Genomic DNA, 27,329 nt, shown 5'->3' on the forward strand with positions numbered 1-27,329 from the left:
TCACAGGTTGCAATAGCCACGTTGCAGCAGCACCTCCCCACATTTGCAAAAGGAAATGCAAATGGAGTGCTCATTTGCATATGTCGTGCTCTCATTTGAGCAAGAGGATCATAATCTAGATGTAGCCCTAGGCTACGTCTACACTGGCATGATTTTCCGAAAATGCTTTTAATGGAAAAGTTTTCCGTTAAAAGCATTTTCGGAAAAGCACGTCTAGAAAGGCAGGATGCTTTTCCGGAAAAGCACTTTTTGCGGAAAAGTGTCCGTGGCCAATCTAGACGCGCTTTTCCGCAAAAAAGCCCCGATCGCCATTTTCGCGATTGGGGCTTTTTTGAGGAAAACAATACTATGCTGTCTACACTGGCCCTTTTGCGCAAAAGTCTTTTGGAAAAAGACTTTTGCCCGAACGGGAGCAGCATAGTATTTCTGGAGAAGCACTGATGATTTTACATGAGATCATCAGTGCTTTTGTGGAAATTCAAGCGGCCAGTGTAGACAGCTGGCAAGTTTTTTCGGAAAAGCTGCTGATTTTCCGGAAAAACTTGCCAGTCTAGACACAGCCCTAGTGTGGTTCACTGTTCCATGCAGTGGCACTTAGACCACTGCAACAGATAAGAACAAGAGATCTCTACAGCATGCGCTGAGCGCCAACTGGCTTTTAGCTCAAAGGGTAGAGGCTCCTACACTAAGCTCCACAGGTCCCAGGTTCAAATCCAGGTGGAGTACTCATCAAGGGCCAAGATGGGCCTGACAATCAGGCTTCCCAAATTCTCCTTTCCCCAAGGCAGCATGATGGGTACAGTTCTTTAGAGGGTAGGAGGTGCTTCTAAAGTCATTGAAGCAAGGCAGTATTTGCACTGAAAAAATTACCAATTGAGGGCTGAGTGGCTGGTAACAGTTTTGAAGTGTGGACCTGTAAGGTCAGCACTCAGTGTCCCCATCTGGCCAAGTGCAGGTTACTGCACTGCCTCAATTTGTTAGCTGAAAGCCTCTCTGGCAACTCAGCCCTCTGGCCAAGTCATACCCTGTATGTCATGAACCCCTCCCAGGGTACACCTTGAACAGGGGCCCATCCCAGTGCCTCTGTAGAGTGTCTCCCAGTCTGTTGCTCCACTCTGGATGAGAGTGGTGTTTCCAGGGCTTCCCCTCCTGGAGATAACTCCTTTGTCCTTACCTCAGGGCTTTATCTCATTCTCAACATATAGTCCCCCGTAGTCCAAACTAGCTCCCCACCTGGAGCTTCCCATGGTGCAGCTGCTCCCGTAGCCAGCCAGCTGATCTTCACTGGTTCACGGCTTCAGAGCCTCTGAGCTGCTGCTGAGCTTTGCAGTTCCTTTTCTAGGCCTGTCTGGCCCTGATTGGCCAGTTTCTTCTGTCCCCACTCTAGCCTCTTGGAGGACTTCTCTATGGTCCTTTCTAGGCTCCGTGCTTGGTCTGCCCCATTACAGGACCTCAGGTAGAAGTTGTCTGTACGGTGAAAGTCCCACATGAAGTGCTGGAGAGAACAGCTCTTCACTGGCCCATTGGGGAGAAAGACATTAGACAACGCACTCAGCTGCTTCCACCTCTGACGCTTCTGATCTCAGCCCTGAAATGGATCATACCAAAATGTGATATCTGACATCTGCGTGAAGAGTTTGACAGTGCACTTCATCCAACCACCCTTGCTCAATGGGCCTAGAGGGGTTAAGAAACTCCTCTGTTGGAAGTGGCTGTAGGGAGATAAGAACAGAATTAAGAGGACTGATGTGCCCCATAATCTGGCTGGGTTTGCAGCAAAAAGCAGGTTGGCTCAGCTGTTTGTGGGGATTTCCCTGACTTCCCAGCCTGGCTGCTCGGTGTACCCCCAGCTGCTGGCTCCTTGGCTTTTGGGGATTGTGACACTTTCTGCCAGGATCCTTTACAGAGTCTTGCTCACTTCCTGGCTTGCTCCCCTTGGCCTGCCTGCCTGCTTGGAGTCGTGGCTCCTTTCACTCACCATCTGGGGGCACCTCCACTCCTTGCATCCATTTCCACCTCCTGGCCTTCCAAGCAGCCCTGCTGCTGGCAGCACATCTGCTCTTCTGTTAAACAATGTAAGGAGTGGGAGGCTATCATGTGAGAAGACACTAGCCCTCTTGTTAATCAGCAGCCCCCGTTTCCCCCATCAGCGGGTTCCCAACACCTGTTTCCTAAATCTCCCCAGCGCCAGGAATTGTTCTTGAAACAATATGTCAAAACACCATTAGCACATAGGCTCCCTCTGCCCCCCCACCACACTGCCCCTCCTCCCGGCTCTCACTGGCAGGACAGGCTGGCGCTCAGGCACCCTGCATGGCACTCTGAAGCAGCCATTTGTGTCGTGTTGGGACAGCTGGGCTTGGCTTGAATCCTGTTAGCCCTTCGGGCTAAGCTGGTTTTCTAAAATAGTCCCCTTTGCAGGGGTGACAACTGCGCAATTATTTTAAACACTGATTACAGACCCGCGGGGTAACCTGAGCTCTCAGACAATGGGATGGCATGGGAAGCAGCAGACAAGAAGATGGACTTCTGTTTTTCAGCCTTATCACCAAGCCCCCTATTTCTTATGGGGCAATGATGGATGCCGTGGAAAGAGTCCGCTAAGCCCAAAGAATATAAAGGTACAGTGCTCAGTTTGCCCACCAACCTGACACTCAGCATCTCTCTTTATGCAACATAAAACCCACATTTTGCAGTGTACTTTAAATTCATGTGCAAAGCTCCGGCAGTGCCCAGAGACTAGTGTGCTGACTGGAAAATTAAAAAATCAGATACATTTTGGGCCAAATCCAGCAGGCAAAACTTCCATTGACTTGATGGTGGATTGGATCTGGGCTTTGTTAAATTGGTGCATCCTGGTTCTTGGAAACCTGTGCAGAGGCTGACGCTGAAAAGTTTGCATTTGAATCATAATGTCCATCAGTGGGCAATCTGGGTGAGTCCTTAAGGGTATGTCTACACTAGCCCTCTAGTTCGAGGGAGGCTAATGTAGGCATTCGAAGTTGCAAATGAAGCCCGGGATTTAAATATCCAGGGCTTTATTACATAAGAACATAAGAACGGCCGTACTGGGTCAGACCAAAGGTCCATCTAGCCCAGTAGCCTGTCTGCCGACAGTGGCCAACACCAGGTGCCCCAGAGGGGGTGGACCGAAAACAATGATCAGCGATTTGTCTCCTGCCATCCTTCTCCAGCCTCTGACAAACAGAGGCCAGGGACACCACTTCTATCCCCTGGCTAATAGCCTTTTATGGACCTAACTTCCATGAAATTATCTAGCTTCTCTTTAAACTCTGTTATAGTCCTAGCCTTCACAGCCTCCTCTGGCAAGGAGTTCCACAGGTTGACTACACGCTGTGTGAAGAAGAGCTTTCTTTTATAAGTTCTAAACCTGCTACCCATTAATTTCATTTGGTGTCCTCTAATTCTTCTATTATAGGAACTAATAAATAACTTTTCTTTATCTTCCCTCTCCACACCCCTCATGATTTTATATACCTCTATCATACCCCCCCCCTCGGTCTCCTCTTTTCTAAACTGAAAAGTCCCAGTCGCTTTAACCTCTCTTCATATGGGACCCATTCCAAACCCCTAATCATTTTAGTTGCCCTTTTCTGAACCCTTTCCAAGGCCAAAATATCTTTTTTTGAGGTGAGGAGACCACATCTGTACACAGTATTCTAGATGTGGTAATACAATAGTTTTATACAGGGGCAGTAAGATATTCTGTGTGTTATTTTCTATCCCTTTCTTAATAATTCCTAGCATCCTATTTGCCTTTTTGACTGCCGCTGCACACTGCGTGGAAGTTTCTGAGAACTATCCACAATAACTCCAAGATCTCTTTCCTGATTTGTTGTAGCCAAATTAGCCCCCATCATACTGTACGTATAGTTGGGGTTATTTTTCCCGATGTGCATTACTTTACACTTATCCACATTAAATTTCATTTATTTTGTTGCCCAATCACTCAGTTTGGTGAGATCTTTTTGGAGTCCCTCACAGTCTGCTTCTGTCTTGACTATTCTAAACAGTTTGGTATCATCCTCAAACTTTACCACCTCACTGCTTACCCCTTTCTCCAGATCATTTATGAATAAGTTGAAAATGATTGGTCCCAGGACTGACCGTTGGGGGACACCGCTAGTTACTCCTCTCCAGTCTGAAAATTTACCATTTATTCCTACCCTTTGTTTCCTGTCTTTTAAACAAGTTCTCAATCCAAGAAAGTACCTTCCCTCTTATCCTATGGCCATGTAATTTACACAAGAGCCTTTGGTGAGGGACCTTGTCAAAGGCTTTCTGAAAATCTGAGTATACTATATCTACTGGATCTCCCTTGTCTGCATGTTTGTTAAGTCCTTAGTTCAAGTTAACTGTTACACCTCGTGGAATGAGGTGTAACAGTTAACTCGAACTAAGGACTTAGTTCAAGTTAATGTTTGACTGCCGTGTGTAGCCGTGGGCAGTTAGTTCAGACTAAGGGGATTTAAAAATGGCACCCAGATGGGAAGATGCAAATAAAGCCCTGGATATTTAAATCCCAGGCTTCATTTGCAACTTCGAATGCCTACATTAGCCTCCCTAGTTCGAACTAGGGGGCTAGTGTAGACATACCCATACAGAGCTCATGCTGCTAAATGCGGCTGCAGCATAAATTTCTCTAAAGGAACATTTGGATCTGATGTTTTAGTTCTGGCTTATTCCTATCAGACACCTGAATACCCCAGCATTTAAGAAAATGCACATAGTGTTTGAGTGAATTTATACCATGGGCACTTTTGTTCTTAGACATGTACAAGAATAAGAACCTTATGTAGAAGCCTGTTTAAACAAACAACATTGTATATGAGAAATAGGAAGGATGAAACATTCATGATAAACCATAGAGCTGTGAGGAGTGATTTGGAATTTGTTTAAGAAGAGGGACACCCTAATGTTACCACAGAATTAGGTGCTCAGGAGATGTATACAACATGTAGCTCCCTACTAGAAGTCAAAGGCCTACATTGGATAGAACTTTGGTACATCTTAGGGTATGTCTACACTACAGTGCTAATTTGAACTAACTTAATTCGAATTAGTTAATTTGAACTAAGATAATTCGAACTAGTGCATCTAGACCTAAAAACTAGTTTGAATTAGCGTTTTGCTAATTCGAAATAGCATGTCCACATAGAGTGGACCCTGAACCGAGGTTAAGGATGGCCGGAAGCAGTGCCGGCAGGGCATCAGGTTAGGACTTAGAGCGTGGAGCTGCTGCCTCAGACTAGCCGAGGGCTGTGCTTAAAGAGACCCGGCCCCCACCCCAGACAGACAGTTCTCAGGGTTCCCCACTTGCTTGTCTACCTCAATGAGGGACAGCAAAGCAGTCGTCTTTTGGAGTGCCCTGAGTGTCCTCACTCGGCACATCACAGCACTCGGCCATCAGCCCGGCTGCACTTGCCGCAGGCTGTCATCCGAGGGCGGTGGTGGTCAATCAGGGGGCTGCAGGAGAGCTTCCACCCTGAGGAGCCCACAGAGCCACCCCAGTCCTCTCCATCGGGGGCTCATACCCCATTCCTCCCTCACCTCCTTCCACTTACCCCTCCCTAGCCCCCCTTCCTAATGTAAAGAATAAAGGACACGTGTGTTCAAAAATAGAAACTCTCTTTATTTAACAAAACTGGGGGTGGGAGGGGATTAACCTCTGGAGAGACTGGGAAAAGGAGGTGGGAGAGGGGAAGAGAGAGGGTGGGAGAGGGGAGGGGGAAACCTGGGAGGAGGGAACTGGAAGGGGGAAGCCAGGGGAAGAAGGAGGAGGGGAAGTATCAAACTATGGTACGCCCACATCTTCAGTACTGTGTACAGATGTGATCTCCTCACCCCAGAAAAGATATTTTGGCCTTGGAAAGGGTTCAGAAAAGGACAACTAAAATGATCAGGGGTTTGGAACAGGTCCCATATGAAGAGAGGCTAAAGAGACTGGGACTTTTCAGCTTAGAAAAGAGGAGACTGAGGGGGGATAGGATAGAGGTCTATAAAAGTATGAGTGGTGTGGAGAGGGTGCATAAAGAAAAGTTCTTCATTAGTTCCCATAATAGAAGGACTGGAGGACTCCAAATGAAATGAATGGTTAGCAGGCTTCAAACTAATAACAGAAAGTTCTTCTTCACAAAGCAAATAGTCAACCTGTGGAACTCCTTGCTGCAGGAGGCTGTGAAGGCTAGAACTATAACAGACTTTAAAGAGAAGTTAGATAAAGTCATGGAGGTTGGGTCAATGGAGTGGTATTAGCCAGGGGGAAGAAATGGTGTCCTTGGCCTCTGTTTGTGGAAGGCTGGAGATGGATGGCATGAGACAAATGGCTTGGTCATTGTCTTCTGTCCATCCCCTTCAGAGTACCTAGTGTGGGCCACTGTCAGCAGACAGGCTAGTGGGCTAGATGGACCTTTGGTCTGACCCAGTACGGCCGTTCGTATGTTCTTATGTTCTAAGCTCAAGGCTCAGGGTCGGGGGTCTCACTGGACCACCTTGATTTTTATGGAAACCTGCTCTTGGGTTTCATGTGGCCTTTGGTGGCCAGGCTGGCAGCTACCCTGCCCTAGACGGCCACTTTCCTGTGCCTAGTGCGGAGGTCGTGGATGTTGGAGGCCTCCCCCCAAACCTGGATGAGGTCCACAATCTCCACACTAGATCAGGCGGGCGCCTGCCTCTTGCGGCCCCGGGCAGGCTCCTGGGAGCCGCCAGCCTGGTCCTGGGAAGAGGCGGAGGGCTGGGTGGCAGCGGGTAGTTGGCTCGTGCCGTGCCAGGTGCAGGGTCTGCTGGCTGGCCGCTGGCAGGCTTGCACCTGGCATGGGTACCGTAGCAGCCCGTGCCCCTTTAAGGGCTCCGGGGCCGGAAGGAGGGCAGACGAGTTTCCCTGGTTGTATCCAGAGTGGCCACCAGGGGAAGCTGGGAAGGGCTAGCCTCCCACTAGTTCAAATTAAGTGGCTACACAGCCCTTAATTCAAACTACTTAATTCGAACTAGGCGTTAGTCCTCGTAGAATGAGGTTTACCTAGTTCGAATTAAGTGCTACGCTAGTTCGAATTAAGTTTGAACTAGCGGTTTGCCTGTGTAGCGCATATGAAAGTTAATTCGAACTAATGGCTGTTAGTTCGAATTAACTTTGTAGTGTAGACATACCCACAGTGTCTGTGCCACACCTAGGCTTAGGTCTGAAAACGGACGTTTTGACCCAATTCCATTTTTGGACATTCCAAAGGTTTTGGTTTCATTCCAACGCGGAACAAAAACAAATTTTAAAACCCGCAAGAACTGACTGCTGTGCCAAGCTTCAGTGATGGAAATGGCTCCCACACATGCACAATTTGATTCACTTTGTAACCTCACATTTTATGTGCAACACTCTCCAGTGGTGATGGGCAGCAGATAACCCTAAATATAACCTCATCCAACATGTGCAGATGAAAGGGGTTCGGAATGTGTGGAATCATCTTTATGCATCCTAGCTCAATAGCTGCTGGTCTTCCCCCAGCACATGAAGAGAACAGGAAAAGCCCATAGTGAATGCAATAAAGTGAGGTTCTACTGCAGGGAGCTGTACAGATTTGGGGGGGTGGTGAGTTTCTCTTCTGCAAGGTAAATGAGGAATGTTATTCATTCTCACTTTTGAATGAACCTCAGAAGCCCCATCCTAACTTCTCTTCTTGTCCCTCAGGGTATGTCTACACTACCCTTCTAATTTGAACTAGGAGGGTAATGTAGGCATACCGCACTTGCAAATGAAGCCCGGGATTTGAATTTCCCGGGCTTCATTTGCATGAAGCCGGCCGGCGCCATTTTTAAATGCCGGCAGTTCGAACCCCGTGCCGCGCGGCTACACACGGCACGGAGTAGCTAGTTCGGATTAGGAGGCCACGTCTGGAGCTGGGTTGGGACAGAAGACTGGGAAGCAGAACTCTTGACATGACTGCCAGGTTGACTGCTGATTCACTGTGTGATGCTGGGTAAATTGCTTCCTTGCCTTGTGCCTCAGTTTCCCTCTTAGTAAAATGGTGACTGTAAGGACCACCTCCCAGGGGAAATGGTGAGCTGGGAGATACTATTTCTAAAACTCCCTGGGATGAAAGGCAGCTATAAGTAATTAGTGCCCAAGGAGAGGCATACGGGCCATAGCTTCAGTAGGAAAAATTATCCAAATGGTGCCAGACTCTGATCCCAGACCAATGGTAAAACTGGTTCTAGCTCTGGTATTCACATCACCAGCACAAGCCCACTGTGACACTGGAAGCCTACTTTGATGTCACAGAAGGATAAAAAACAGGACTATATAGCACTTTAAAGACTAACAAGATGGTCTTTAAAGTGCTATGTAGTCCTGTTTTTTGTTCCTGCTACACCAGACTAACACGGCTACATTTCTATCTCTAGTCTACACAAAAGGATAAGGTATTTTTGTAACCCCACAGCACCATCTAGTGTTCCTAACTTGGCACAAACATAACTAGTTCACTTTCAATCCTACCCAACGCCTCTCCTCCAACACAGACTGCAAATACACACTTTGTTGGCTCAAGTCGGTGTGGTAAGGTGCTCTGAAGAGTAAAACACAGGCTATCTGGCTGGCTTTGGGAGTAGCACACCCATGTAGAATCAGAGAGTCATAGAGCTGGAAGAGACTTTAGGAGTCATCAAGTCCAGCCCCCTGCCCAAGGCAGGACCAATCCCAACTAAATCAACCCAGCCAGGGCTTTGTCAAGCAGGGTATGTCTACACTAAAACCCTAGTTCGAACTAGGGTGGTTAATGTAGGCAACCGAAGTTGCAAATGAAGCCCGGGATTTGAATTTCCCGGGCTTCATTTGCATCTTGCCGGGCGCCGCCATTTTTAAATGTCCGCTAGTTTGGACTCCGTGCCCGCGACTACACGCAGCATGGACAAGGTAGTTCGGATTAGGCTTCCTATTCCGAACTACCGGTACACCTTGTTCCACGAGGAAAAGAGCGTCTACACTGGCCCCGATCCTCCGGAAAAAGCGCCCTTTTCCGGAGGATCTTATTCCTACTTCAAAGTTTTCCGTTACAAGCATTTTTTAAAAGCCGGAAAAAAGCGGCAGACATTTTTATTTAAATGCCACGGGAGATATTTAAATCCCCCGCGGATTTCCCTATTACGATCGCTGAAATTAACATGCCCCTTCCGGAAAAGGGGCCAATGTAGACGAGCCCGGAGAGAGAGAGAGAGTCTGTATCCAGGGGTGGCCTGTGAATCTAGGCAAACTAGGCAGTTGCCTAGGGCACCGCCGGCCCGGGCACCCGATGATGACATCACGGGGCACGGGGCACCATTTCCACTGCCAGCCTCGGGCCGCTCCTGACTGTATTGCAATCCACATCATCCCCCACCTCCGCCTGCCCACCAAATAACTAATGACACCTGGACAAGGGACACATGAAAAACCTCAAAACTCCCTTCTTACAGCCACTTTCATTTCATGAAGTGTTAGGAAATAAACGTATGTAAGAGCGGGTAAGTATGAGGGTCACGTCTTGAGAGATCAGCAGATTCACCGGAAAACTTTGCCTCTTTTTTTTTTGAAGGAAGGGCCCCACCAAACAGCAAGTAAATGGGATTGTCTAATGAGATTATGAAATAAATCAACATTCTTCTTCCTTGCCACAGAGCTGTGCCCTTGTTCCACCTTTGCTTTTCAGAGAGCCATTGCTGAGTGTAGGGGTGGGAATGTGTGCATGTAGGAGACAAAATCCCACACAATCCCAGGGGTGAAAATAACTTAAAATTTTTTGCAGGTACTGTCCTATTGCAACTTGGGTCCCTGCCATCTCTTTAAATAGCTCCCGGCTGGCTTTTGCCGCAGCTCAGCCAGCTCTTGCCAGAGCTGTACACCCGCTTCCTTTCACCTCTACACAACTAACGGGGGTTTATTGTGCATTCTTCTTAACTTTTGAACCCACATTCATTTACCCTGCAATAGGACTCTATTATGTTCATGTTTTCTCTCTGTGTGTGTGTGTGTGTGTGTGTGTGTGTATATATTAGAAATGAAAGGTCTGTCTTTCTGTTTGTGCAAGAACTCCTCCTAAATGATAATAGCTAAGGCTATCAAATTCGGCAGACAGCTTACTCTGACCCTATCTTAAAGCAAGGTCAGGGATTGGCTGTGCTAGGAACGAGGGAAGTGGTGGGAATAGGGCTCTTTCCTCTCAACATGGAAAGGGAGGGGCAGAGAGAGGAGGGATGTGATGCTCATACTCACCGCTGTGGGCAGTGAGTGGGGATGGGATACTGCACAGTGAGCACCAGGAAAAGCCCATCAGCACGAGACTGACCGGCCAGGGACGGGACTCCTTAAGGATCCCCTCCTCACCCCACTCCTACAGCTACAGGGCCTGGGCATTACTCCCCATCCCTCCCCCCCACACACACCCTACTACAAGGCCTGGGGATTCCCCTGTCCTTCCCCCCCTCTGCCTATGGGGACCTGCACACTCCCCCCTCTCCACCACACCACATGGGCACATTGATATTTCCTACACACCCAGGCTGTGCCTAGACTGGCAAGTTTTTCTGCAAAAGCAGCTGCTTTCGCGGAAAAACTTGCCCGCTGTCTACACTGGCCGCTTGAATTTCTGCAAGAACACTAATTATCTCATGTAAGAAATCAGTGCTTCTTGCGGAAATACTATGCTGCTCCCATTTGGGCAAAAGTCCTTTTGTGCAAAAGCTTTTTTGCAAAAGGGCCAGTGTAGACAGCTCGGATTTGTTTTGCGCAAAAAAGCCCCGATCGTGAAAATGGCGATCGGGGCTTTTTTGCGCAAAAGCGCGTCTAGATTGGCACAGACGCTTTTCCACAAAAAGTGCTTTTGCGGAAAAGCGTCCGTGCCAATCTAGACGCTCTTTTCCGCAAATGCTTGTAACAGAAAACTTTTCCCTTAAAAGCATTTGCGGAAAATCATGCCCGTTTAGACGTAACCACATTGTAAGGCTCCTATGGGGGCCTAGGAATTTCCCATTTCCCCTACTTCATCTGGAGCGTGGGGATTCCCTTCAACCTCTGCCCCCCCCCCACCTCCTCATGGGGGATTCCCTCATCCCACTCCACGCCACTCCTCTCGGGGCTCACGGGGCATGAATGTGCCCTTACGCACCCAAGCAATGCCAGGTAAATCTGTAATAGATAAATAAATACAATTCAAATAAGCACTTCACCCTACTGTAGAACCTTCTAGCAGGCTGATAGTATTTAGCTACCTCCCCAGGGCTGTGAAATTTGACTAATGTTTAGGGGCTGAGTTAATCTGTTGGAAAGTGCTACAATCTTACCAAGCAGTATCTCACTAACATAATCCCTCCTGTGCAAGGAGCGTGATTATTTCTTCCAAGGAGACCTTCATCATCCTGGGGACTTAGTGATACAAATACACCCTCATCAGACTCACAGGAGAATCTGTTTGATTAACATGCACATAGCAAGTGAGAAGGTAAACTCACAACTGTCATTCAAGCTGGGCCAAGAAAAAAAATCACCAGCAAAATAAACAACAAATAAACATGTAACTAAATTTGAAAAAAGGAAATGATTGAGTGTTTCCATGTTTAAATGTTTACTCAGTCAGAACTCCCCCCCCCCCCCCCCCCCGGTCCCTTCCTAGCAGAAAGATAACGCAAGGCCCAGATCATGAAGGAACACAATCATCTCCCTTTTTGAGAAACTAGAATGGATCCCAGAAGCACAAGCCGCGAGGCCAGCCCTGGCAGCCAAGTGTCCTGAGCTGAGATCCTCAATCCTGCTCCATAAACATAAGAACATAAAAACAGCCCCACTGGGTCAAGCCAAAGGCCCAACTAGCCCAGGATCCTGTCTTCTGACAGTGGCCAATGCCAGGTGCCCCAGAGGGAATGAACCAAACAGGGAATCATCACGTGATCCTCACTTCCAGCCATTGTACATAACATAAAAGGGGCAGAGTGACATAAAGGGACTTTAAAGGCCTGTGCCAGCTAGGATAGGATTCTCCCAGTCCAGGCACCCTACAGGAGATCTATAAGGCTGACTCCCAAAGACTTTTCGCCACAGCAGGCTACACAGATGATGTATTGCCTTCTTATGCTCCTTGGGATGGAAGGAGAGGTCGTTACCTCTCAGGATATGTCTACACTGACATTTAAAACTTGTGGTCCTATAGCTCAGAGCCCAAGTTTACAGGCAACAGTGCTAAAAACAGCAGTGTATATATTGGGGGCTGGGCTGTGGTGTGGACTCTGAAATTCACTGCACAGACTCCAGCACCCAAGCGCTATAGTGCCTATAGCATGTGCACTATAGACTAGTGATGAGCAACCAAGGCTAGTGAGTGGGCCAGATGAGTGCCCTTCTTCATCTCTGTGGACCACAAGACTGAAGTCAGGCATATGCACTAACCATGATCCCCAAGACTAATCAGGCCGCCAAAGTAACAGAGAGGTAGCTGTGTTTGTCTGAACTTGGTAAAACAAAACACAGTCATGTAGCACTTTAAAGACTAACAAGTATGTCTTACCCATGGAAGCGCGCGATTCTATATATTTGTTAGTCTCTAAGGGTATGTCTACACTACCACCCTAGGCTTCCTAGTCCGAACTACCTAGTCCATGCCGCGTGTAGCCGCGCAGCACGGAATCCGCAGTAGCAGACATTTAAAAATGGCGGCACCTGGCTTTATGCAAATGAAGCCCGGGAAATTCAAATCCCAGGCTTCATTTGCCACTCCGGTTGCCTACGTTACCACCCTAGTTCGAACTAGGGTGGTAGTGTAGACATACCCTAAGAGTATGTCTACATTACAGCACTAATTTGAACTAACTTATTTCCAATTAGTTAATTCAAAATAAGCTAATTCGAAATAATGCATCTAGACCCATTCTCTCTTTTACTCTTGAGACAAATCTTCAGTTTACAAATCAAAAGCTGGCAGCTACGGGCCATTATAGTAAACTCAGCCTGCCTTATAAAAGTCAGTTCTATTCTGATTCACTTATTGTGTCCATCATCGTGGTATGTGATTGCCACATGAACTAAACAATGTGACTTAACAGCTATTTTGTGGTGGTTCTCCACAAGACGACAATTGTGTGTGTGACCAACAGGAATGTATACACTTCTGTGTGCTATGTGTTTTTATCAGTGTGCTTAGCCAAAGAGGTTCCTGTTACCTTTGGAATTGAAGATGGGGAGGTTTGTGGTAGTTTGTTCCTGCAGACATTTGTTCCATAGTCTGGGATTCATTTCAAATGTGGCTCTGTCTCCTGCACAAAATAGACTTATCTTTTTACTAAACAGGAGCCACAGGAGCTGTGTGCTTGAGCATTTCCAGAGTTTTACTTATAAACACTTCACACAGACTGACTCTTAAAGACAAACTTAACTTCAACATCCCCTCCGACTCTCAAGGTCTTCTTTTCCTTTATTTGCAGGTTTTTGCTCCCATATGTCACCATCCTTCGGTCGGCAACGTACGCCAACATCACTGTCAGTCGCTCTGCTTCCGCCCAAATTGCCGTTGCCGGAAACCACGTAGACCTAACAGGATTGATTCGCTGTGGCTCGCTCCCTTGGCTCTGCTCTCGGATCCTCCCATGGCACATAAGTGACAGAGTCCACGTTATTGATAAAAGCCACGATGGTACGATACTGCTCTCCCTTTGCTAAAATAACCGATCCAACGGCCCAAAGAGCCTGGACTCATTCATACATACAACAAAGATGCAACTAACTTTGTGGGTGGCCCTTCCCCTTTCCGACCCCCGCTAGGGCCTCTCATTAACTACGATGCTCACAATCTCCACAGAAAACTACAACCGTGTATAGAACCAGAGACAGACCTAGCAGTGACCAGTCATGCAAATCCACTGTGGTGTAAAACAAGACAGCAGAGAATGGAGCATCTCTAGTTACGTGTGGCTCGCTCTTCTGGCGATCAACCTCTCTCAGGAGAAATACCTCTCTCAGGAGAGGTCTCTGTAGAATGACCTCTCCCCCACACCCTCTTGAAAATGGGCAGGTATGACAGGATTCCTGTTCCTAAATAATGAACCTCAACAGTACAGATGCTTCTAACCGTCCCGCTCTTGGGAATATACTTAACTTTGACACCCCCTCCTGCTCTGAATGTCTTCTTTTCCTTTGTCTAAAGGTCATCGCTCCGTTACATCGACGGCCCTCGGTCAGCGATGGATGATGATGTCGTGACAGATGAATGCAGAAGCAGTCCCTCAGAGGAAGGAGCGGACGTCGTACCGGACGTGTGCGTGTCTGCAAATGCAAACAAAATCTTGACTGCGTATCCCATTTATAAACACTGCTCGCAAAGCTCCCAACCCTAATTATGACCTCACCTACCTGCTACTTCCTTGAGAAAAGCAACAGCTGCTATACGCTACGCTCCCTCAGACTGCCCTCCAAACAAAAAAATATTTTCACCCATGCAGAAAATAACTATGCTTCTACATACTGGCAATCCCCTTTTCTGCTACCATGGGGGCTCGTCATTAACTAGGATGCTCACATCCTCCTCAGAAAAACCACAACCAAGTACAGGCCAAAAGAAGGAGAAAGCGGTGACCAGACATGCGAGCCCAGTGCACTATAACAGCACAGCTGAGAATGGAGCATCTCTAGTTATGCGTGGACCTCTCTCCTGGCAAGCCATCTTTGTATGGAAGATGTGCATATTTCCCCCGACAACGACCTCCTGCCCATGTTGCCAATAGGTGCTCTTTAGCAGATTTCTGCATGTAAAGAAATCTCGATCTTATAAACACCCCTTACTGTCTGATTCTTAAAGACAAACTTAACTTTGACATCCCCTTCTTTCCCTTTATCTGCAGGCTTTTGCTCCCGTATGTCACCGTCGCTCTGTTGGCAACAAACGACAACATCTTCCGATATGAACAAAGAAATGGTCACGATCCTCTATGGAATGAGATAACTGGCACCCACATCTGGAAACATCTGCTACAAGTAGACTCCCCTAGCCCTGCAACCCCCCCCCCCAAATGCTTGTTGATACAGAAAATGGCTACGCTTCTACATACTCCTGGTTGTCCTCCCTCTCTCACTGCCACAGGAGCCCATCGTTAACTAAGATGCTCACGTGCTCTGCAGAAAATCGACACCTGGTAGAGGATGAAAAAAGGAAGTAGCAGTGACCGATTCTGCAAGCCTAGTGCAGTGTAAGAGATGGGAAACTGAGACTGGATCATCTTTAGCTACAGATGGGTCACTGTCACAGCAATGATGTTTCTTCCACAGGAAATGCATGGTCCCTCTGTACAATGACCTCCCACTTGCACTTTTGTATTCCATTAGCAATGGTTGCAGTTTAGAGAGCTTCTGTGTGTAAACGAGAAGCCACGACCTCAATAACTCTTCTGACCATCAAATCATTCAGTAGATACTTAACTTTGATAATCTGACAGGCACTTCCCCTGTCAATGTCTCGTTCTCCTCTATAGTCGGGGCTTTGGTTCCATATGTCACACTGACTCACAGATGTATGGTGCTACGAGAAAAACCACAGAAAATATTCATCTCTCTAAAATGAGATTACTAGTCCATACAAAATTGGAAGATATTTGCAAGTGCAAAGAAAACTTCACTACAAACCTAATTTACTAATTCTACTCATAGGGCTTTAGACAACTGAACATTAAAGAAGAGGTAACATAATGTATAGCTGAAGTTAGCAGAAAACTGCCATTATAGTACTCTCACATTAGCCCCCACCTAACCCAGCCATAAACCTCCTATGCTTCTACAGCAGTCTGACACTATAGACCAGTGGTCCCCAAGCTTTTGGGGCTGCTGGGCACCTGGGGGCGGGGCCGATTATGGGATGGGCACCCAGGGGCAGGGCCACGCACGGGCCGCGCACCCAAGGCTGGGCCACACACAGGCCGCGCACCCTGGGGCAGTGCCGCACATGCACCATGCGCCCAGGGCCGGCACCGGCATGTGCCACGACCCCGGGACAGGGGCCACCCATGCGCTACATGCCCGGGGCCGGCACAGCACATGTGCCATGCACCCGGGGCAGGGCTGGCCCAAATTGTTCAGCAGGTGCACATAAATGACTCGGCGGGCACCATGGCACCCACAGGCACCACGTTGGGGACCACTGCTGTAGACATACTATCAATACTAAATTATGTGTGTTTAGCAGAAACAACCCCCTGTAACATCCCCCAGGGAAAACACAAGCATCAAACACACTACAAACAACCTAAAATGAAATTAAAGCACATTACAAAAATGAGAACAGAAGAATAGTATATGAACCAAAAATAAACCCCATTGTTACCCAATATCTATACTCACCATGACCATAAAAGTGCCTCTCTGCATCTCTTCGGAGCAACTAAAAGCTGAATGATTCACTATGCCTGGAGGCCCAGCTTAAATCCTGCCATAAGCCCCGCCCCTCAATATCCCAACATGCCTTGCAGGCCAAAGGAAGCTATAAATGCAGACTCATGAACAACACACTTCATTTACTTCATTTCTATGTTAGCAGTAGCAAGTGCCATTCATGCCGATATGTTAATCAACTGTTCTTCTAACAAGTAATAATCTCCACAGGACTCAAACGTTATAACCAGGTGAGGCTACAGTTACCCTATTTCAGGTTCCTAAAAAGAAAATGCTGCCCACAGAAAGGAGAGTTGCCAGGGTGTGTGCAGCTAGGGTATGCTAAAGAAGCTATTTTAGAAATGCTGAAGGGGGTGTCTGTACTGGGATATATACAGAGGCTGCATCTAGACTGGCATGATTTTGGACAAATACTTTTAATGGAAAAGTTTTTCAGTTAAAAGTATTTGCGCAAGAGAGCATCTATAATGGCATGTGCCTTTGCGCAAAAGCATCCATGCCAGTGTAGATGCTCTCTTGCACAAGAAAACTCTGATGGCCATTTTAGCCATCGGGCTTTCTTGCACAATAAATTAATGTTGCTGTCTACACTGACCCTTTTGCGCAAGAGGGCTTATCCCTGAGTGGGAGCGTCAGAGTATTTGCACAAGAACCACTGATTTTGTACATTACAAAGTCAGTGTTCTTGCGCAAATACTTGCGGCCAGTGTAGACTGGCGGCAAGATTTTGCGCAAAATCATGCCAGTCTGGACGCAGCCAGAACGTAGGAACCAATATTTGGCTGGTGCCAGAGATGATACATACCACCACACTCTCATGATGCATGGGCGATGTCACGCCCTGTAGCAATGGCAGAACAGCAGAAAGAAACATAAACCCCACCACGGCCCGTAGAGCCAGCATGAGGGAAAATAGCAACCAATGAGAGCTTGTACTTTGATCTTGTTTGCGAGATTCTTCACCCTGAGACTGCGTGTGCACAGTTGACACACGGGCTACGTCTACACTAGCATGATTTTCCGGAAATGCTTAAAACGGAACAGTTTTCCGTTATAAGTATTTCCGGAAAAAGGGCGTCTACATTAGCAGGATGCTTTTCCGGAAAAGCCCTTTTTCCGGAAAAGTGTCCATGGCCAATGTAGACGCGCTTTTCCGGAAAAAAGCCCCGATCGCCATTTTTGCCATCGGGGCTTTTTTGCGGAAAAGACTACTGGGCTGTCTACACTGGCCCTTTTCCGGAACAGTTTTCCAGAAAAAGGACTTTTGCCCGAGCGGGAGCAGCATAGTTTTTCCGGAAAAGCAGCTGATTTCTTACAGTCAGTGCTTTCCGGAAATTCAAGGGGCCAGTGCAGACAGCTGGCAAGTTATTCCGGAAAAGCGGCTGCTTTTCCGGAATAAGTGGCCCAGTGTAGACACAGGCAGGGGGAAGGAAGGAAACAGCGCAGCTCCCTAGGCTTTGGAGTAACTGGGGGGGGGGGGGGGGGGCTGGGGGCGTGGCTGATGTGCCCCTGTGGGGTCACCACGTGTAAAATGGCCCAGAGAGCAGTTCTATACAAAGAAACGCATGGAACGTAGGACTCTGCCACTTCCGGTAGCAGCACGAGGCACGGGACTGGCTCCTGACCCTGCCAATCAGCCCGTTCCTGCGGGGCGGAGCTAGGGAGCTGGAGGACTGTGCCACTTCCGGTAGCAGCACGAGGCACGGGACTGGCTCCTGACCCTGCCAATCAGCGCGTTCCTGCGGGGGCGGAGCTAGGGAGCTGGAGGACTGTGCCACTTCCGGTAGCAGTACAGGGCACGGGACTGGCTCCTGACCCTGCCAATCAGCGCGTTCCTGCGGGGGCGGAGCTAGGGAGCTGGAGGACTGTGCCACTTCCGGTAGCAGTACAGGGCACGGGACTGGCTCCTGACCCTGCCAATCAGCGCGTTCCTGCGGGGGCGGAGCTAGGGAGCTGGAGGACTGTGCCACTTCCGGCGGCAGGTACCTGCCCTCGTGCCAATCAGAGCGCGCTCCGCTAGCCCGTTCCTACAAGGGAGCCGCTTTCTCCCCTCCCCCCCCCAGGGGCCCTGCGGGAGCGACACAGCACCGGGGAGGGGGGGGGGTTGGGAGCTGGGGGGGAGAATGGGGGGTGGGAGGAAGGGGAGAGGGAAGCAGCATTGGGGGGGGCGGGGGGCTGGAGGGGAGGATGGGGGGGTCAGAGGAAGGGGAGAGGGAAGCAGCATGGGGGGGGCATGGGGCTGGAGGGGAGGACGGGGGGGTCAGAGGAAGGGGAGAGGGAAGCAGCATGGGGGGGGCATGGGGCTGGAGGGGAGGACGGGGGGGTCAGAGGAAGGGGAGAGGGAAGCAGCATGGGGGGGGCATGGGGCTGGAGGGGAGGATGGGGGGGTCAGAGGAAGGGGAGAGGGAAGCAGCATTGGGGGGGCGGGGGGCTGGAGGGGAGGATGGGGGGGGTCAGAGGAAGGGGAGAGGGAAGCAGCATGGGGGGGGCATGGGGCTGGAGGGGAGGATGGGGGGGTCAGAGGAAGGGGAGAGGGAAGCAGCATGGGGGGGGCATGGGGCTGGAGGGGAGGATGGGGGGGTCAGAGGAAGGGGAGAGGGAAGCAGCATTGGGGGGGGGGCGTGGGGCTGGCCGAACCACCAGGGAGGAAGGGGACGGTGGGGGGGGCGCTGATGTACAGTCCCGGGGCGTGGCTGTGTATGTCAGCGTTACAGACGCACAGACACTGGGCTACTATATATATGATAAGGCTTTAGGAAAAGTAGTGATAGACACGTGAATTAACATACTAATATAGATAAAAGGGTCTGATTAACAACAGGGTGCTGCCACTCTGACATTATATTGAATATCCATGGTAAATGTGCGTATGCAATAACATAGTCCTTTCTACCCCATTTGCTTCTGGGTCACCTGTTTCTTCTCTAAGAGCAATGAGATATTCTCTGTCTTATTCGCTATCCTCTTTTAAATGATTCCTAACATTGTGTTTATTTTTTTGACTGCGGCTGTACACTGAGTGGATGGTTTCAGAGAAGTATCCATAATGACTTCTCGATCTCTTTCTTGAGTAGTTGCAGCCAAATTAATCCCCATCACATCGTGGCTACGTCTGGACTGGCATGATTTTCTGCAAATGCTTAAAACGGAACAGTTTTCCGTTAAAAGCATTTGCAGAAAAGAGCATCTAGATTGGCACGGACGCTTTTCCACAAAAGCACTTTTTGCGGAAAAGCATCCGTGCCAATCTAGACGCGCTTTTGCGCAAAATAGCCCTGATCACCATTTTCGCGATTGGGGCTTTTTTGCGCAAACTAAAGCTGAGCTGTCTACACTGGCCCTTTTTCGCAAAAGCTTTGTGCAAAAGGGACTTTTGCCCGAACAGGAGCAGCATAGTATTTCCACAAGAAGCACTGATTTCAGACCGTAGGAAGTCAGTGATCTTGCAGAAATTCAAGCGGCCAGTGTAGACAGCTGGCAAGTTTTGCGGAAAAGCTTGCCAGTCTAGACACAGCCTGTATGTATAGGTGGGATTATTTTTACATTCATCAACATTACATTCATTTGCCATTTTGTTGCCCAATCACTTAGTTTGGTGAGAACTTTTTGAAGCTCTTCACAGTCTGCTTTAGTCTTAACGATCTTGAGCAGTTTGGTATCATCTGCAAATTTTGCCACCTCCCTGTTTACCCCTTTCTCTAGATCAGGAGTGGGTAGTAATTTTTGGTGGGGTGCTGTTCTCAGGGGATGCAATAGAGCACTTACCCAGTCAGCTTCCAACGTCACTGGGTCAACGTCACTTTCGCTCAGTGGAAGAGTACGTGCGCACCTTGTGTCACACATGCCACCATGAAGTGAGGCCCCAGGATCACGTGACCACTGCTTTTTGCTGCACGATGGACACTAGAGGAGCAGCTACCGCATGGCAGTTAGAGCCTCGTGCCACAATGCACCACAAGAGTTGAACTCTTCCCTCTCCCCCCATCTGTGCGTGCAACTAACTCGGCTGCCCCATTCTGTGTGACTGTTTATCATGGGGGGGGGATGCACTCCCTCCCCATTGTTGCACTTTGCCCCACCCTGGCTGTTTCTATGAGCCTGGTACCAGTGCTGTGTCTGTCTGCCTGTAACGCCCACTCTTTATGCGTTTCTCCAGTTCTGCACATGTACAGCATGACTGTGAACCATTAGTAACTGCTCTCTGAGAAGGTTATCCAGGCATTTATGCACACACCTTCTAGTTGCCCCATGTAGGTTGTATTTCTCTAGCTCAGTGTTTCTCAACCAATGGTACGAGTGCCCTTAGGGGTACACGAGAAAAGTCTCGGGGGGGTATATGAACAGAACTGAAATTTGGAGAAAACTGAATTTTTAAGTTTTACAGTGTTTTATTATTTTGGTACTTTTTACACCCAAAAATTTCATTACTCACCTGGCTACGATTAAGTTGTTTAAACAAATGTGTTGCAATGGTAGAAAAAATGTGTGTGTTTCTGAAAACTGCAGGTACTGGGGATACTTGACATTTTTTTTAAAGAGGTACTTTATAAAAAAAGGTTGAGAAACACTGCCCTAGTTTTTTGATAAAGACATTTGAAACCATGTCAAATGCCTTACTCAAGTCTAGGTACCATGTTCACCTCTGCTCCCTTATCCACAAGGCTTATTATCTTATCAAAGAAAGCTATCAGATGGGTTTGACATGATTTGGTCTTTACAAATCCATGCTGATTGTTACTTATCACCTTATTTTATTCCAGCTGTTTGCTGATGAATTCCTCAATTACCTGCTCCATGCCCTTCCCTGGCACAGAGGTTAAACTGACTGGTCTGTAATTTCCTGGGTGGCTATTCCCCTTTTTATAGTTGGGCACTATATTTGCCCCTTTCCAGTCTTCTGGAATCTCTTCTGACGTCCATGACTTTTCAAAGATGATAGATAGCTAAAGGCTCAGATACCTTCTCTATCAGCTCCTTAAGTATTCTAAGGATGCATTTCATCGGGTCCTGGTGACTTGCAGACATCTACTTTTTCTAAGTAATTTTTAACTTGTTCTTTTTTTATTTTAACTTTTACATCTACCCCATTTCCACTAGCATTCAATATAGTAGGCATCCTGTCACCATCAAACTTCTTGGGTAAAACTGAAACAAAGAAGTCATTAAGCGCCTTTGCCATTTCAATGTTTTCTGTTGTTATTTCTCCATCTTCACTGACTAAATATGTATATATCGTTAATCTCTAAGGGTATGTCTACACTACAGCACTAATTCGAACTAACAGTTCAAATTAATTTGAATTAAGCTAAGCTAATTCAAATTAGTGCATCTAGACTTAAAAACCAGTTTGAATTAGCATTTTGCTAATTCGAACTAGCACATCCACACCGATTGGACGCTGGGGCGCATTTAAGGGCAGCTGAAACCGGTTCTGACAGGGCATCAGGTCAGTAGTTGCTTGGTGTGGCTGCTGTCTGAGGCTCGTGCTCAAAGGGGACCCCCCTGGACAGCTGGCTGTCAGCTTTTCCGCTTGCTTGCCTACCTTGCCTGCTGCTTCATGGCAGCTACGAGCACAAGTTTGCAGGCAGCTTCCTTTGCCCACTGTGAGACAGCGAGAGGAGGTGGCACAGATCTCAAGGGCTCCTGTTTACCCCACTCCATCCCGCCCCCCCCCCAGCAACACAGCTAGCTCAGCACTATTTTAAATATAAAAACAGAAATACTTTTAATGGTCACTTATGAAAAATATTACATTTAAAATTATACACACAAATAATCTCTCAGTGCCTCCCCATCACAGCCAGGAGGAGTCTGGTGGAGATCTAGAAATAGCTGGCACAAGATGGATAACGGTTACAGTGGGCGGGAAGAGTGGTTAGTATCAACAGGAATAAATTATGTTATTTTAAAAAAGGTGAATATACACAATTTAAGGAGTCCATTAAATAAACCAAGGTAGTAATTGCACAGTATGAATTAAAATGCTGAAGGAGTCATTACAAATCAGCTGCTAGGATATGAGACTACATGGTTACTCTAGAGAAGGGGTGGGCAAGATACCTCTCACAGGCTGCAATCTGCCTGCCAAGCCACCTGATCCGGCCCACGGACGCCCCTCCTGGGATCCGCAGGAATGCAGTAACCACTATTTGAAATGTAGGGCTGCTCCGCTGGACTCTCTTCTCCGGAGGGAGAGGGAGGCTTCAGGTGATCTCCCCACTCATCCTTAGCTCCTATTGGCAAGAAACAGCCAGCCAATGGGAGCTGAAAGATTGGCCTGGAGCATGGGGGTGGTGCAAGCCTCTCCCCACTCCTGGGCTGCGTCTAGACTGGCATGATTTTGTGCAAAAGATTTGCTTTTGCGCAAAAGCATCCGTGCCAGTGTAGACGCTCTCTTGCGCAAGAAAACTCCGATGTCCATTTTAGCCATCGGAGCTTTCTTGCGCAAGAAATCAACTTGGCTGTCTACACTGGCCCTCTTGCACACGAATACTTGCACAAGAGGCCTTATCCCTGAGCGGGAGCATCGGAGTATTTGCGCAAGAACCACTGATTTTGTACATTACAACGTCAGTGTTCTTGAGCAAATACTCACAGCCAGTGTAGACAGGTGGCAAGATTTTGCCAGTCTAGATGCAGCCCTGGAGTTGAGAGCCACATGGAGGGAGCTGGCTGCATTTTCAATGCTCTGGAGCTACAGCAGGCAGGAAGCCCAGCCTGCAATTGGGGCTGCTGTAAGCCAGGAGATGCTTAGGTAAGCACCTCCCAGCCACAGCCTGCATCTGGCACCACTGCCCTTCCCACACCCCAACTCCCTCCACCAAGTCATCTTCCAAACCTTCTACACCCCACTGCCCCAAGTCACAACTCCCTCCCAGACCATGCAGCCCCCCCATACTCCTCCCCCAGGCCAGAATCCTCTCCTGCACCCTCCCTCCATCCCTGACCCTACACCCATCTCCTGACCCAGGTCACAACCCTCTCTTTCACCCAAACTTCCTCTCAGACCTGACATGGTCTCTTCAACCCCAGTCCCTTACTCCATACACCCTTCTGCACCCAACTTCCATCCTAGACCCTGCACCTCCTCCACAGAAAAGTGCAGTCCTTGACCACTTTCCAAAATCTTGGATTGGCCCCCACCAGAAATTATTGTCCACCCCTGCTCTAGAGCATTACACAACGTCTCTAGCTCACACTCACAGCCAGCCCTTGGCAGGAAGCTGTGGAGGCTCTGTTCCCCTAGGGCTGGGCATGGCCTCAGGTGTAGGAGACCCTTTGCAAAATGTAGCTCCATGGAAGAACCCAGGAGAGACTCTGGCCTGTCTCCTGCCACCTGGAAGAGGCGGCTTTGGTGAACTCAGAGAGCAGACGATGGGGTGAGATCCCCAGGCCCAGGCAGAACAGGGCCTATGAATGTCAGTATGAGGAAGCAGAGAATGTCTGCCAGCCACAGGGCTGAAGCTACTCCCAGGCCCAGACCAAGGGCAGGTCTTCACAGCAAGACCCAGGGGCAAATCCCTCTAGCCCACTTAGGCCTCCCAGCCAAGGCCCTGCACCTCTGCTGGATGATGACATAGAAGGGGCACTCTCTCTCTGAGGGAGGCACTTGAGCCCCTGGGCTGCTGCTCCAAGTAAGACACATACTGGCTGCCTCCCCCTTCCCCCGCCATCCCCAAGCAAATGCCACCCAGACCTGTGCATGCTCCCAGCACGCTGCTTCTGCTTCCCTCGTGGACACCATTTGCAAGCCATGAGTGAACTCCCTTCCTGCTCTGCCAGGTGTGGGGTCGCACCCAGGACACCCTCACCCCACAATGCAGTGAATTTCCTGGACACCATTGGCTGAGCGGTCCCAGTCCCCCCACACAAGTGGATCTCTCAAGCCCTGTGCTGACAGCTCCCTCAGGCTGAACCAGGCCGATGCTGGGGTCGGTTTACCGCAGCACCTCCCTGTGTCAGCCCAAGAGACGGGCAGCCCATTCTGACAGGTTCCACTTCTACCCAGTGCTGAAATGCTGGGGATGGGTTCAGACCCTCTGACCTCAGCAGGCTTTTCCTGCAGCAGTGTTCTTCAACCTGCACCCCCTTGGGCCTGCCAGCTGTCTAAGGGGTCTGCCAAAGGCTACTATGAAAACCACATTCCAGACCCCACAAAAAGCATTCTGTGTTTCTGAGCAACCAAGCGCATGTGAATACCCCATCTCCAGGGCAAAGCCTGGGAGTGCTGCAGTAACCATGCAAGGCCAGGGCCCTGTCTCACATGGTGGCAAACGCTGTGCCAAGCACATGCAACATTTACAGCGGAAATCTGCAGTCTAAGACATCTGTGCTGGAGCACTGCAGCGGACCACAGACTGAATTTTCAAAGTGGGACACCCCCACTTCGACATTTGTTACGGGTCTACAGCTGAAAAAAGGTTGAAACCCCCTCTCCTACAAGAAATGGCTGGGGGTGGTATCCAGAGCCAGGCGAGCAGACATCACAAGCAGCGGTATTCCTCCAATAAACAGATTCTGCTGTGGCCACCCCACAGAGGGGACTCAGGCTGGCTCCTAGTTCTTGTGGGTGGGGCAGGGACCCAAGCTGGGGCTGGAAGGATACTGCTGAGAGCTGGCAGAGAGTGTCTCTGGGGATGCTTATCCCCTAGGAAGCTCCTACACGGCTCCACCTCACATGCTCAGTCCTGATGCAGACGGGCATGGAGGCAGCTTTGTTATTATGTTTCCAGTCTGCTTCACTTAGGGTTAACAGCCATTTCCTCAGCCTCCGCAGCATGCAAAGGGCACCCAGCAACTGGGTGCTTACACCAGGGAGCCTGCCTGGCTCTGAGCAGGCACCATGACTGGCACCGCCCCCATTCTGGTCAGGGTAGAGGTGGTTAGCCCTTGGTGGCCAGTGAGCTCCTGCTGGGGGGCCTGTAGCTGTGCCCCATTTGTCCTGTGCAGAGTGTTCCTGTTGCTTGGCACAGAGGCAGGGTAGTGGCTGCCGTTCAATGCTGGTGGGAAGTAGAGGGGCAGGCTCTGGCTGGACACACTGGGTGTGGGGGTCAGGGTCTGGCTCCGGGGGTGGATGTAGGGAGGTTTGTAGCCCACGGTGCTGCCAGTGGCAGTGGTGATGGATGCGGTGTCTGAGGCGGGCTTGGCTGGGTACAGCTTGTGTTCCCGGGGTGTGTGCACAGAGGACAAGGTGCCGTTCTTGGAGACAATGTCAGAACCGGAACTTTTTGCCCAAGAAAGCGTCTTTGGAGCAACAGCGTCCTCCCTGCAAGGCAAGCAGAGCGAGCGAGCATCAGTGCTGGAGGGTCTCTGTATTCACCCCCCGCGGGCCTCCCTCCCCCAGCACGACTGGAAACTGGACCTGAGACTGACAGCACCACTGGCCTCCAGTGGGGCCATTCCATGCACCAAGGAGGACCTCCCAGGAGCTGACAAATGGCTGCCAAGCCTCAAGTCAGCCTGTGGTGCCTGCAGACTGGGTTGGAACTTGGCCAGTTTGGTCTGGAGACCAGATGACATTCAAACCCAAAGGGACATGAGGGTTGCAGTCCAAGTGCTCAAAGCTGGGCAATGCTCAGGACAGGCTGCCTGTGCAAGCTAGAGGCAACGCCTTGGCATGAAGTACTACCAGCCACGCTCACAGAGCACTGGGCCACAGTGGCTGGCTGCTAGCCTCTAGGCAGGGCATACACAAGACAGCGCTAAGAGGGACTTTGCCAGGAGGTTCCCAGCTATTTTCTGACAGCAGAGGAATGCAGAGACTCAGGACTCAACCCCGAGCTCTGGAGGGAGTGTTTTCTAATGGTTAGAGACCCTGCTACCTCCACCACCTGTCCACCTTCCCAGTTGCTCTGCATTGCCTCCTGACTCCCACTGCTTCCTCCTCACCTGGGCTCATGCCCCTCTTCTCCTTGCAGAGCCAGCTTTATGTACACACTGAATATGCAGCTGTGTAGGTCCCACAGAATGGGGATAACATTGCCCCACATTTCACAGCGCTCCAGGCAGCTGCATCCTGTGTGTGTGGTGCTGGCTCCAGTGGCCAGCCCCTCCCAGGCTATGTCCAGCCACCGATCACCAGCTGTTCCCCCTTCCGGCAGAAAGGGAAACTGCCCCTGTTCCCCTCACATGTGGCTGACTGGTAGAGGCTAGCGCTGAGTTGTCACCCTTTGGGGTTCACGTTTGTGCACAATGGGGGCTGCTAGTCCTGGCATGTTATGCAGTGTCCTCCCCATCTCCTGCCCTGCTCCTGAGAGCAGATCCTCTCTGTGCACCTGGTTAGCCGGGGGGGACCAAGACAGAGGCAAGAGGGGAGAAACAGGAGGGGGAGCAACAGCAGTCTGAGGAGGAAAAAGTGAACTCCTGGGCACGGTGCCTTTCCCCCATGTCTGGCAGGGGGCAGCAGCGGGCACAGGCAGGACCTTCTAACATTTTTCCTTTCTTTTCTGCTACCCACCTCCCCATCACCAGCGAGAGTGGCAGCCCTGCTGCACAGGCAACCCCCGATCCCGCTCCAGCCTGCAGCTTGTGCTGCTCCCCATCTAGTGCTGCCCTGCCCTGCTCTTGCCCCCAAGGCCTCCACACTTTGGCCATAGCCTCACTGCAGAGTGGCTGCCTCCCCTTAAGTGCTCAGGCATAGAGCATGGCACCTCTTACCTCCCCCATGTGTTCCAGCCAAGCTAGTTCCTCCCTTCTGGTTGCTCGGGTGCCACTGTGGGAGGAGAGACAGAGAGCACCGGGGAGACAGGCCTGGCTGCTCTCAGCAGGAAGGAGCAATTGCAAAGAAAACCTCGCTCCTCTTCCTATACTCCAGGATGGAGAAAGCCCACAGTCTCACTTGCTCTGTACATGTGGGACCCTGCGAGTTAAACGTGCTCACACATGGGCACTAACAAGGAGGTTTGTTAGTCTCTAAGGT

General features: G+C 49.6%; 2 protein-coding genes and 1 long non-coding RNA gene across 5 annotated transcripts in view; all 3 read right to left on the reverse strand.

Moving 5' to 3' along the window:
• The window catches only part of LOC142820541 (uncharacterized), a 43,397-nt gene extending 39,999 nt beyond the window's left edge, over positions 1–3,398 (reverse strand). The window contains exon 1 of the mRNA XM_075909726.1: positions 1,175–3,398. The gene's annotated coding sequence lies outside the window, so the exon portion shown is untranslated. The remainder of the gene's footprint in view (positions 1–1,174) is intronic.
• Positions 3,399–12,800: 9,402 nt separating this feature from the next.
• On the reverse strand, positions 12,801–17,287 carry LOC142820510 (uncharacterized). Its single transcript, XR_012897732.1, has 3 exons — positions 16,361–17,287; positions 15,138–15,545; positions 12,801–14,296 (listed from the first exon to the last, which is right to left on the reverse strand). It is a non-coding gene; the product is annotated as an uncharacterized LOC142820510 (long non-coding RNA).
• A 4,826-nt stretch (positions 17,288–22,113) lies between these two features.
• LOC102452929 (endothelial cell-selective adhesion molecule-like) overlaps positions 22,114–27,329 on the reverse strand; it is a 68,305-nt gene continuing 63,089 nt past the window's right edge. For 2 of the 3 annotated variants that reach the window (XM_075909737.1, XM_075909736.1), the window contains exon 7: positions 22,114–25,676. In XM_075909737.1, the coding sequence (XP_075765852.1) occupies positions 25,217–25,676 (460 nt within the window). In that variant the 3' untranslated portion in view covers positions 22,114–25,216. The remainder of the gene's footprint in view (positions 25,677–27,329) is intronic. The other variant, XM_075909738.1, reaches the window with a different exon arrangement.

The sequence above is a fragment of the Pelodiscus sinensis genome, chromosome 26 (assembly GCF_049634645.1).
Source record: "Pelodiscus sinensis isolate JC-2024 chromosome 26, ASM4963464v1, whole genome shotgun sequence".
NCBI classification, from domain to species: Eukaryota; Metazoa; Chordata; order Testudines; family Trionychidae; genus Pelodiscus; species Pelodiscus sinensis.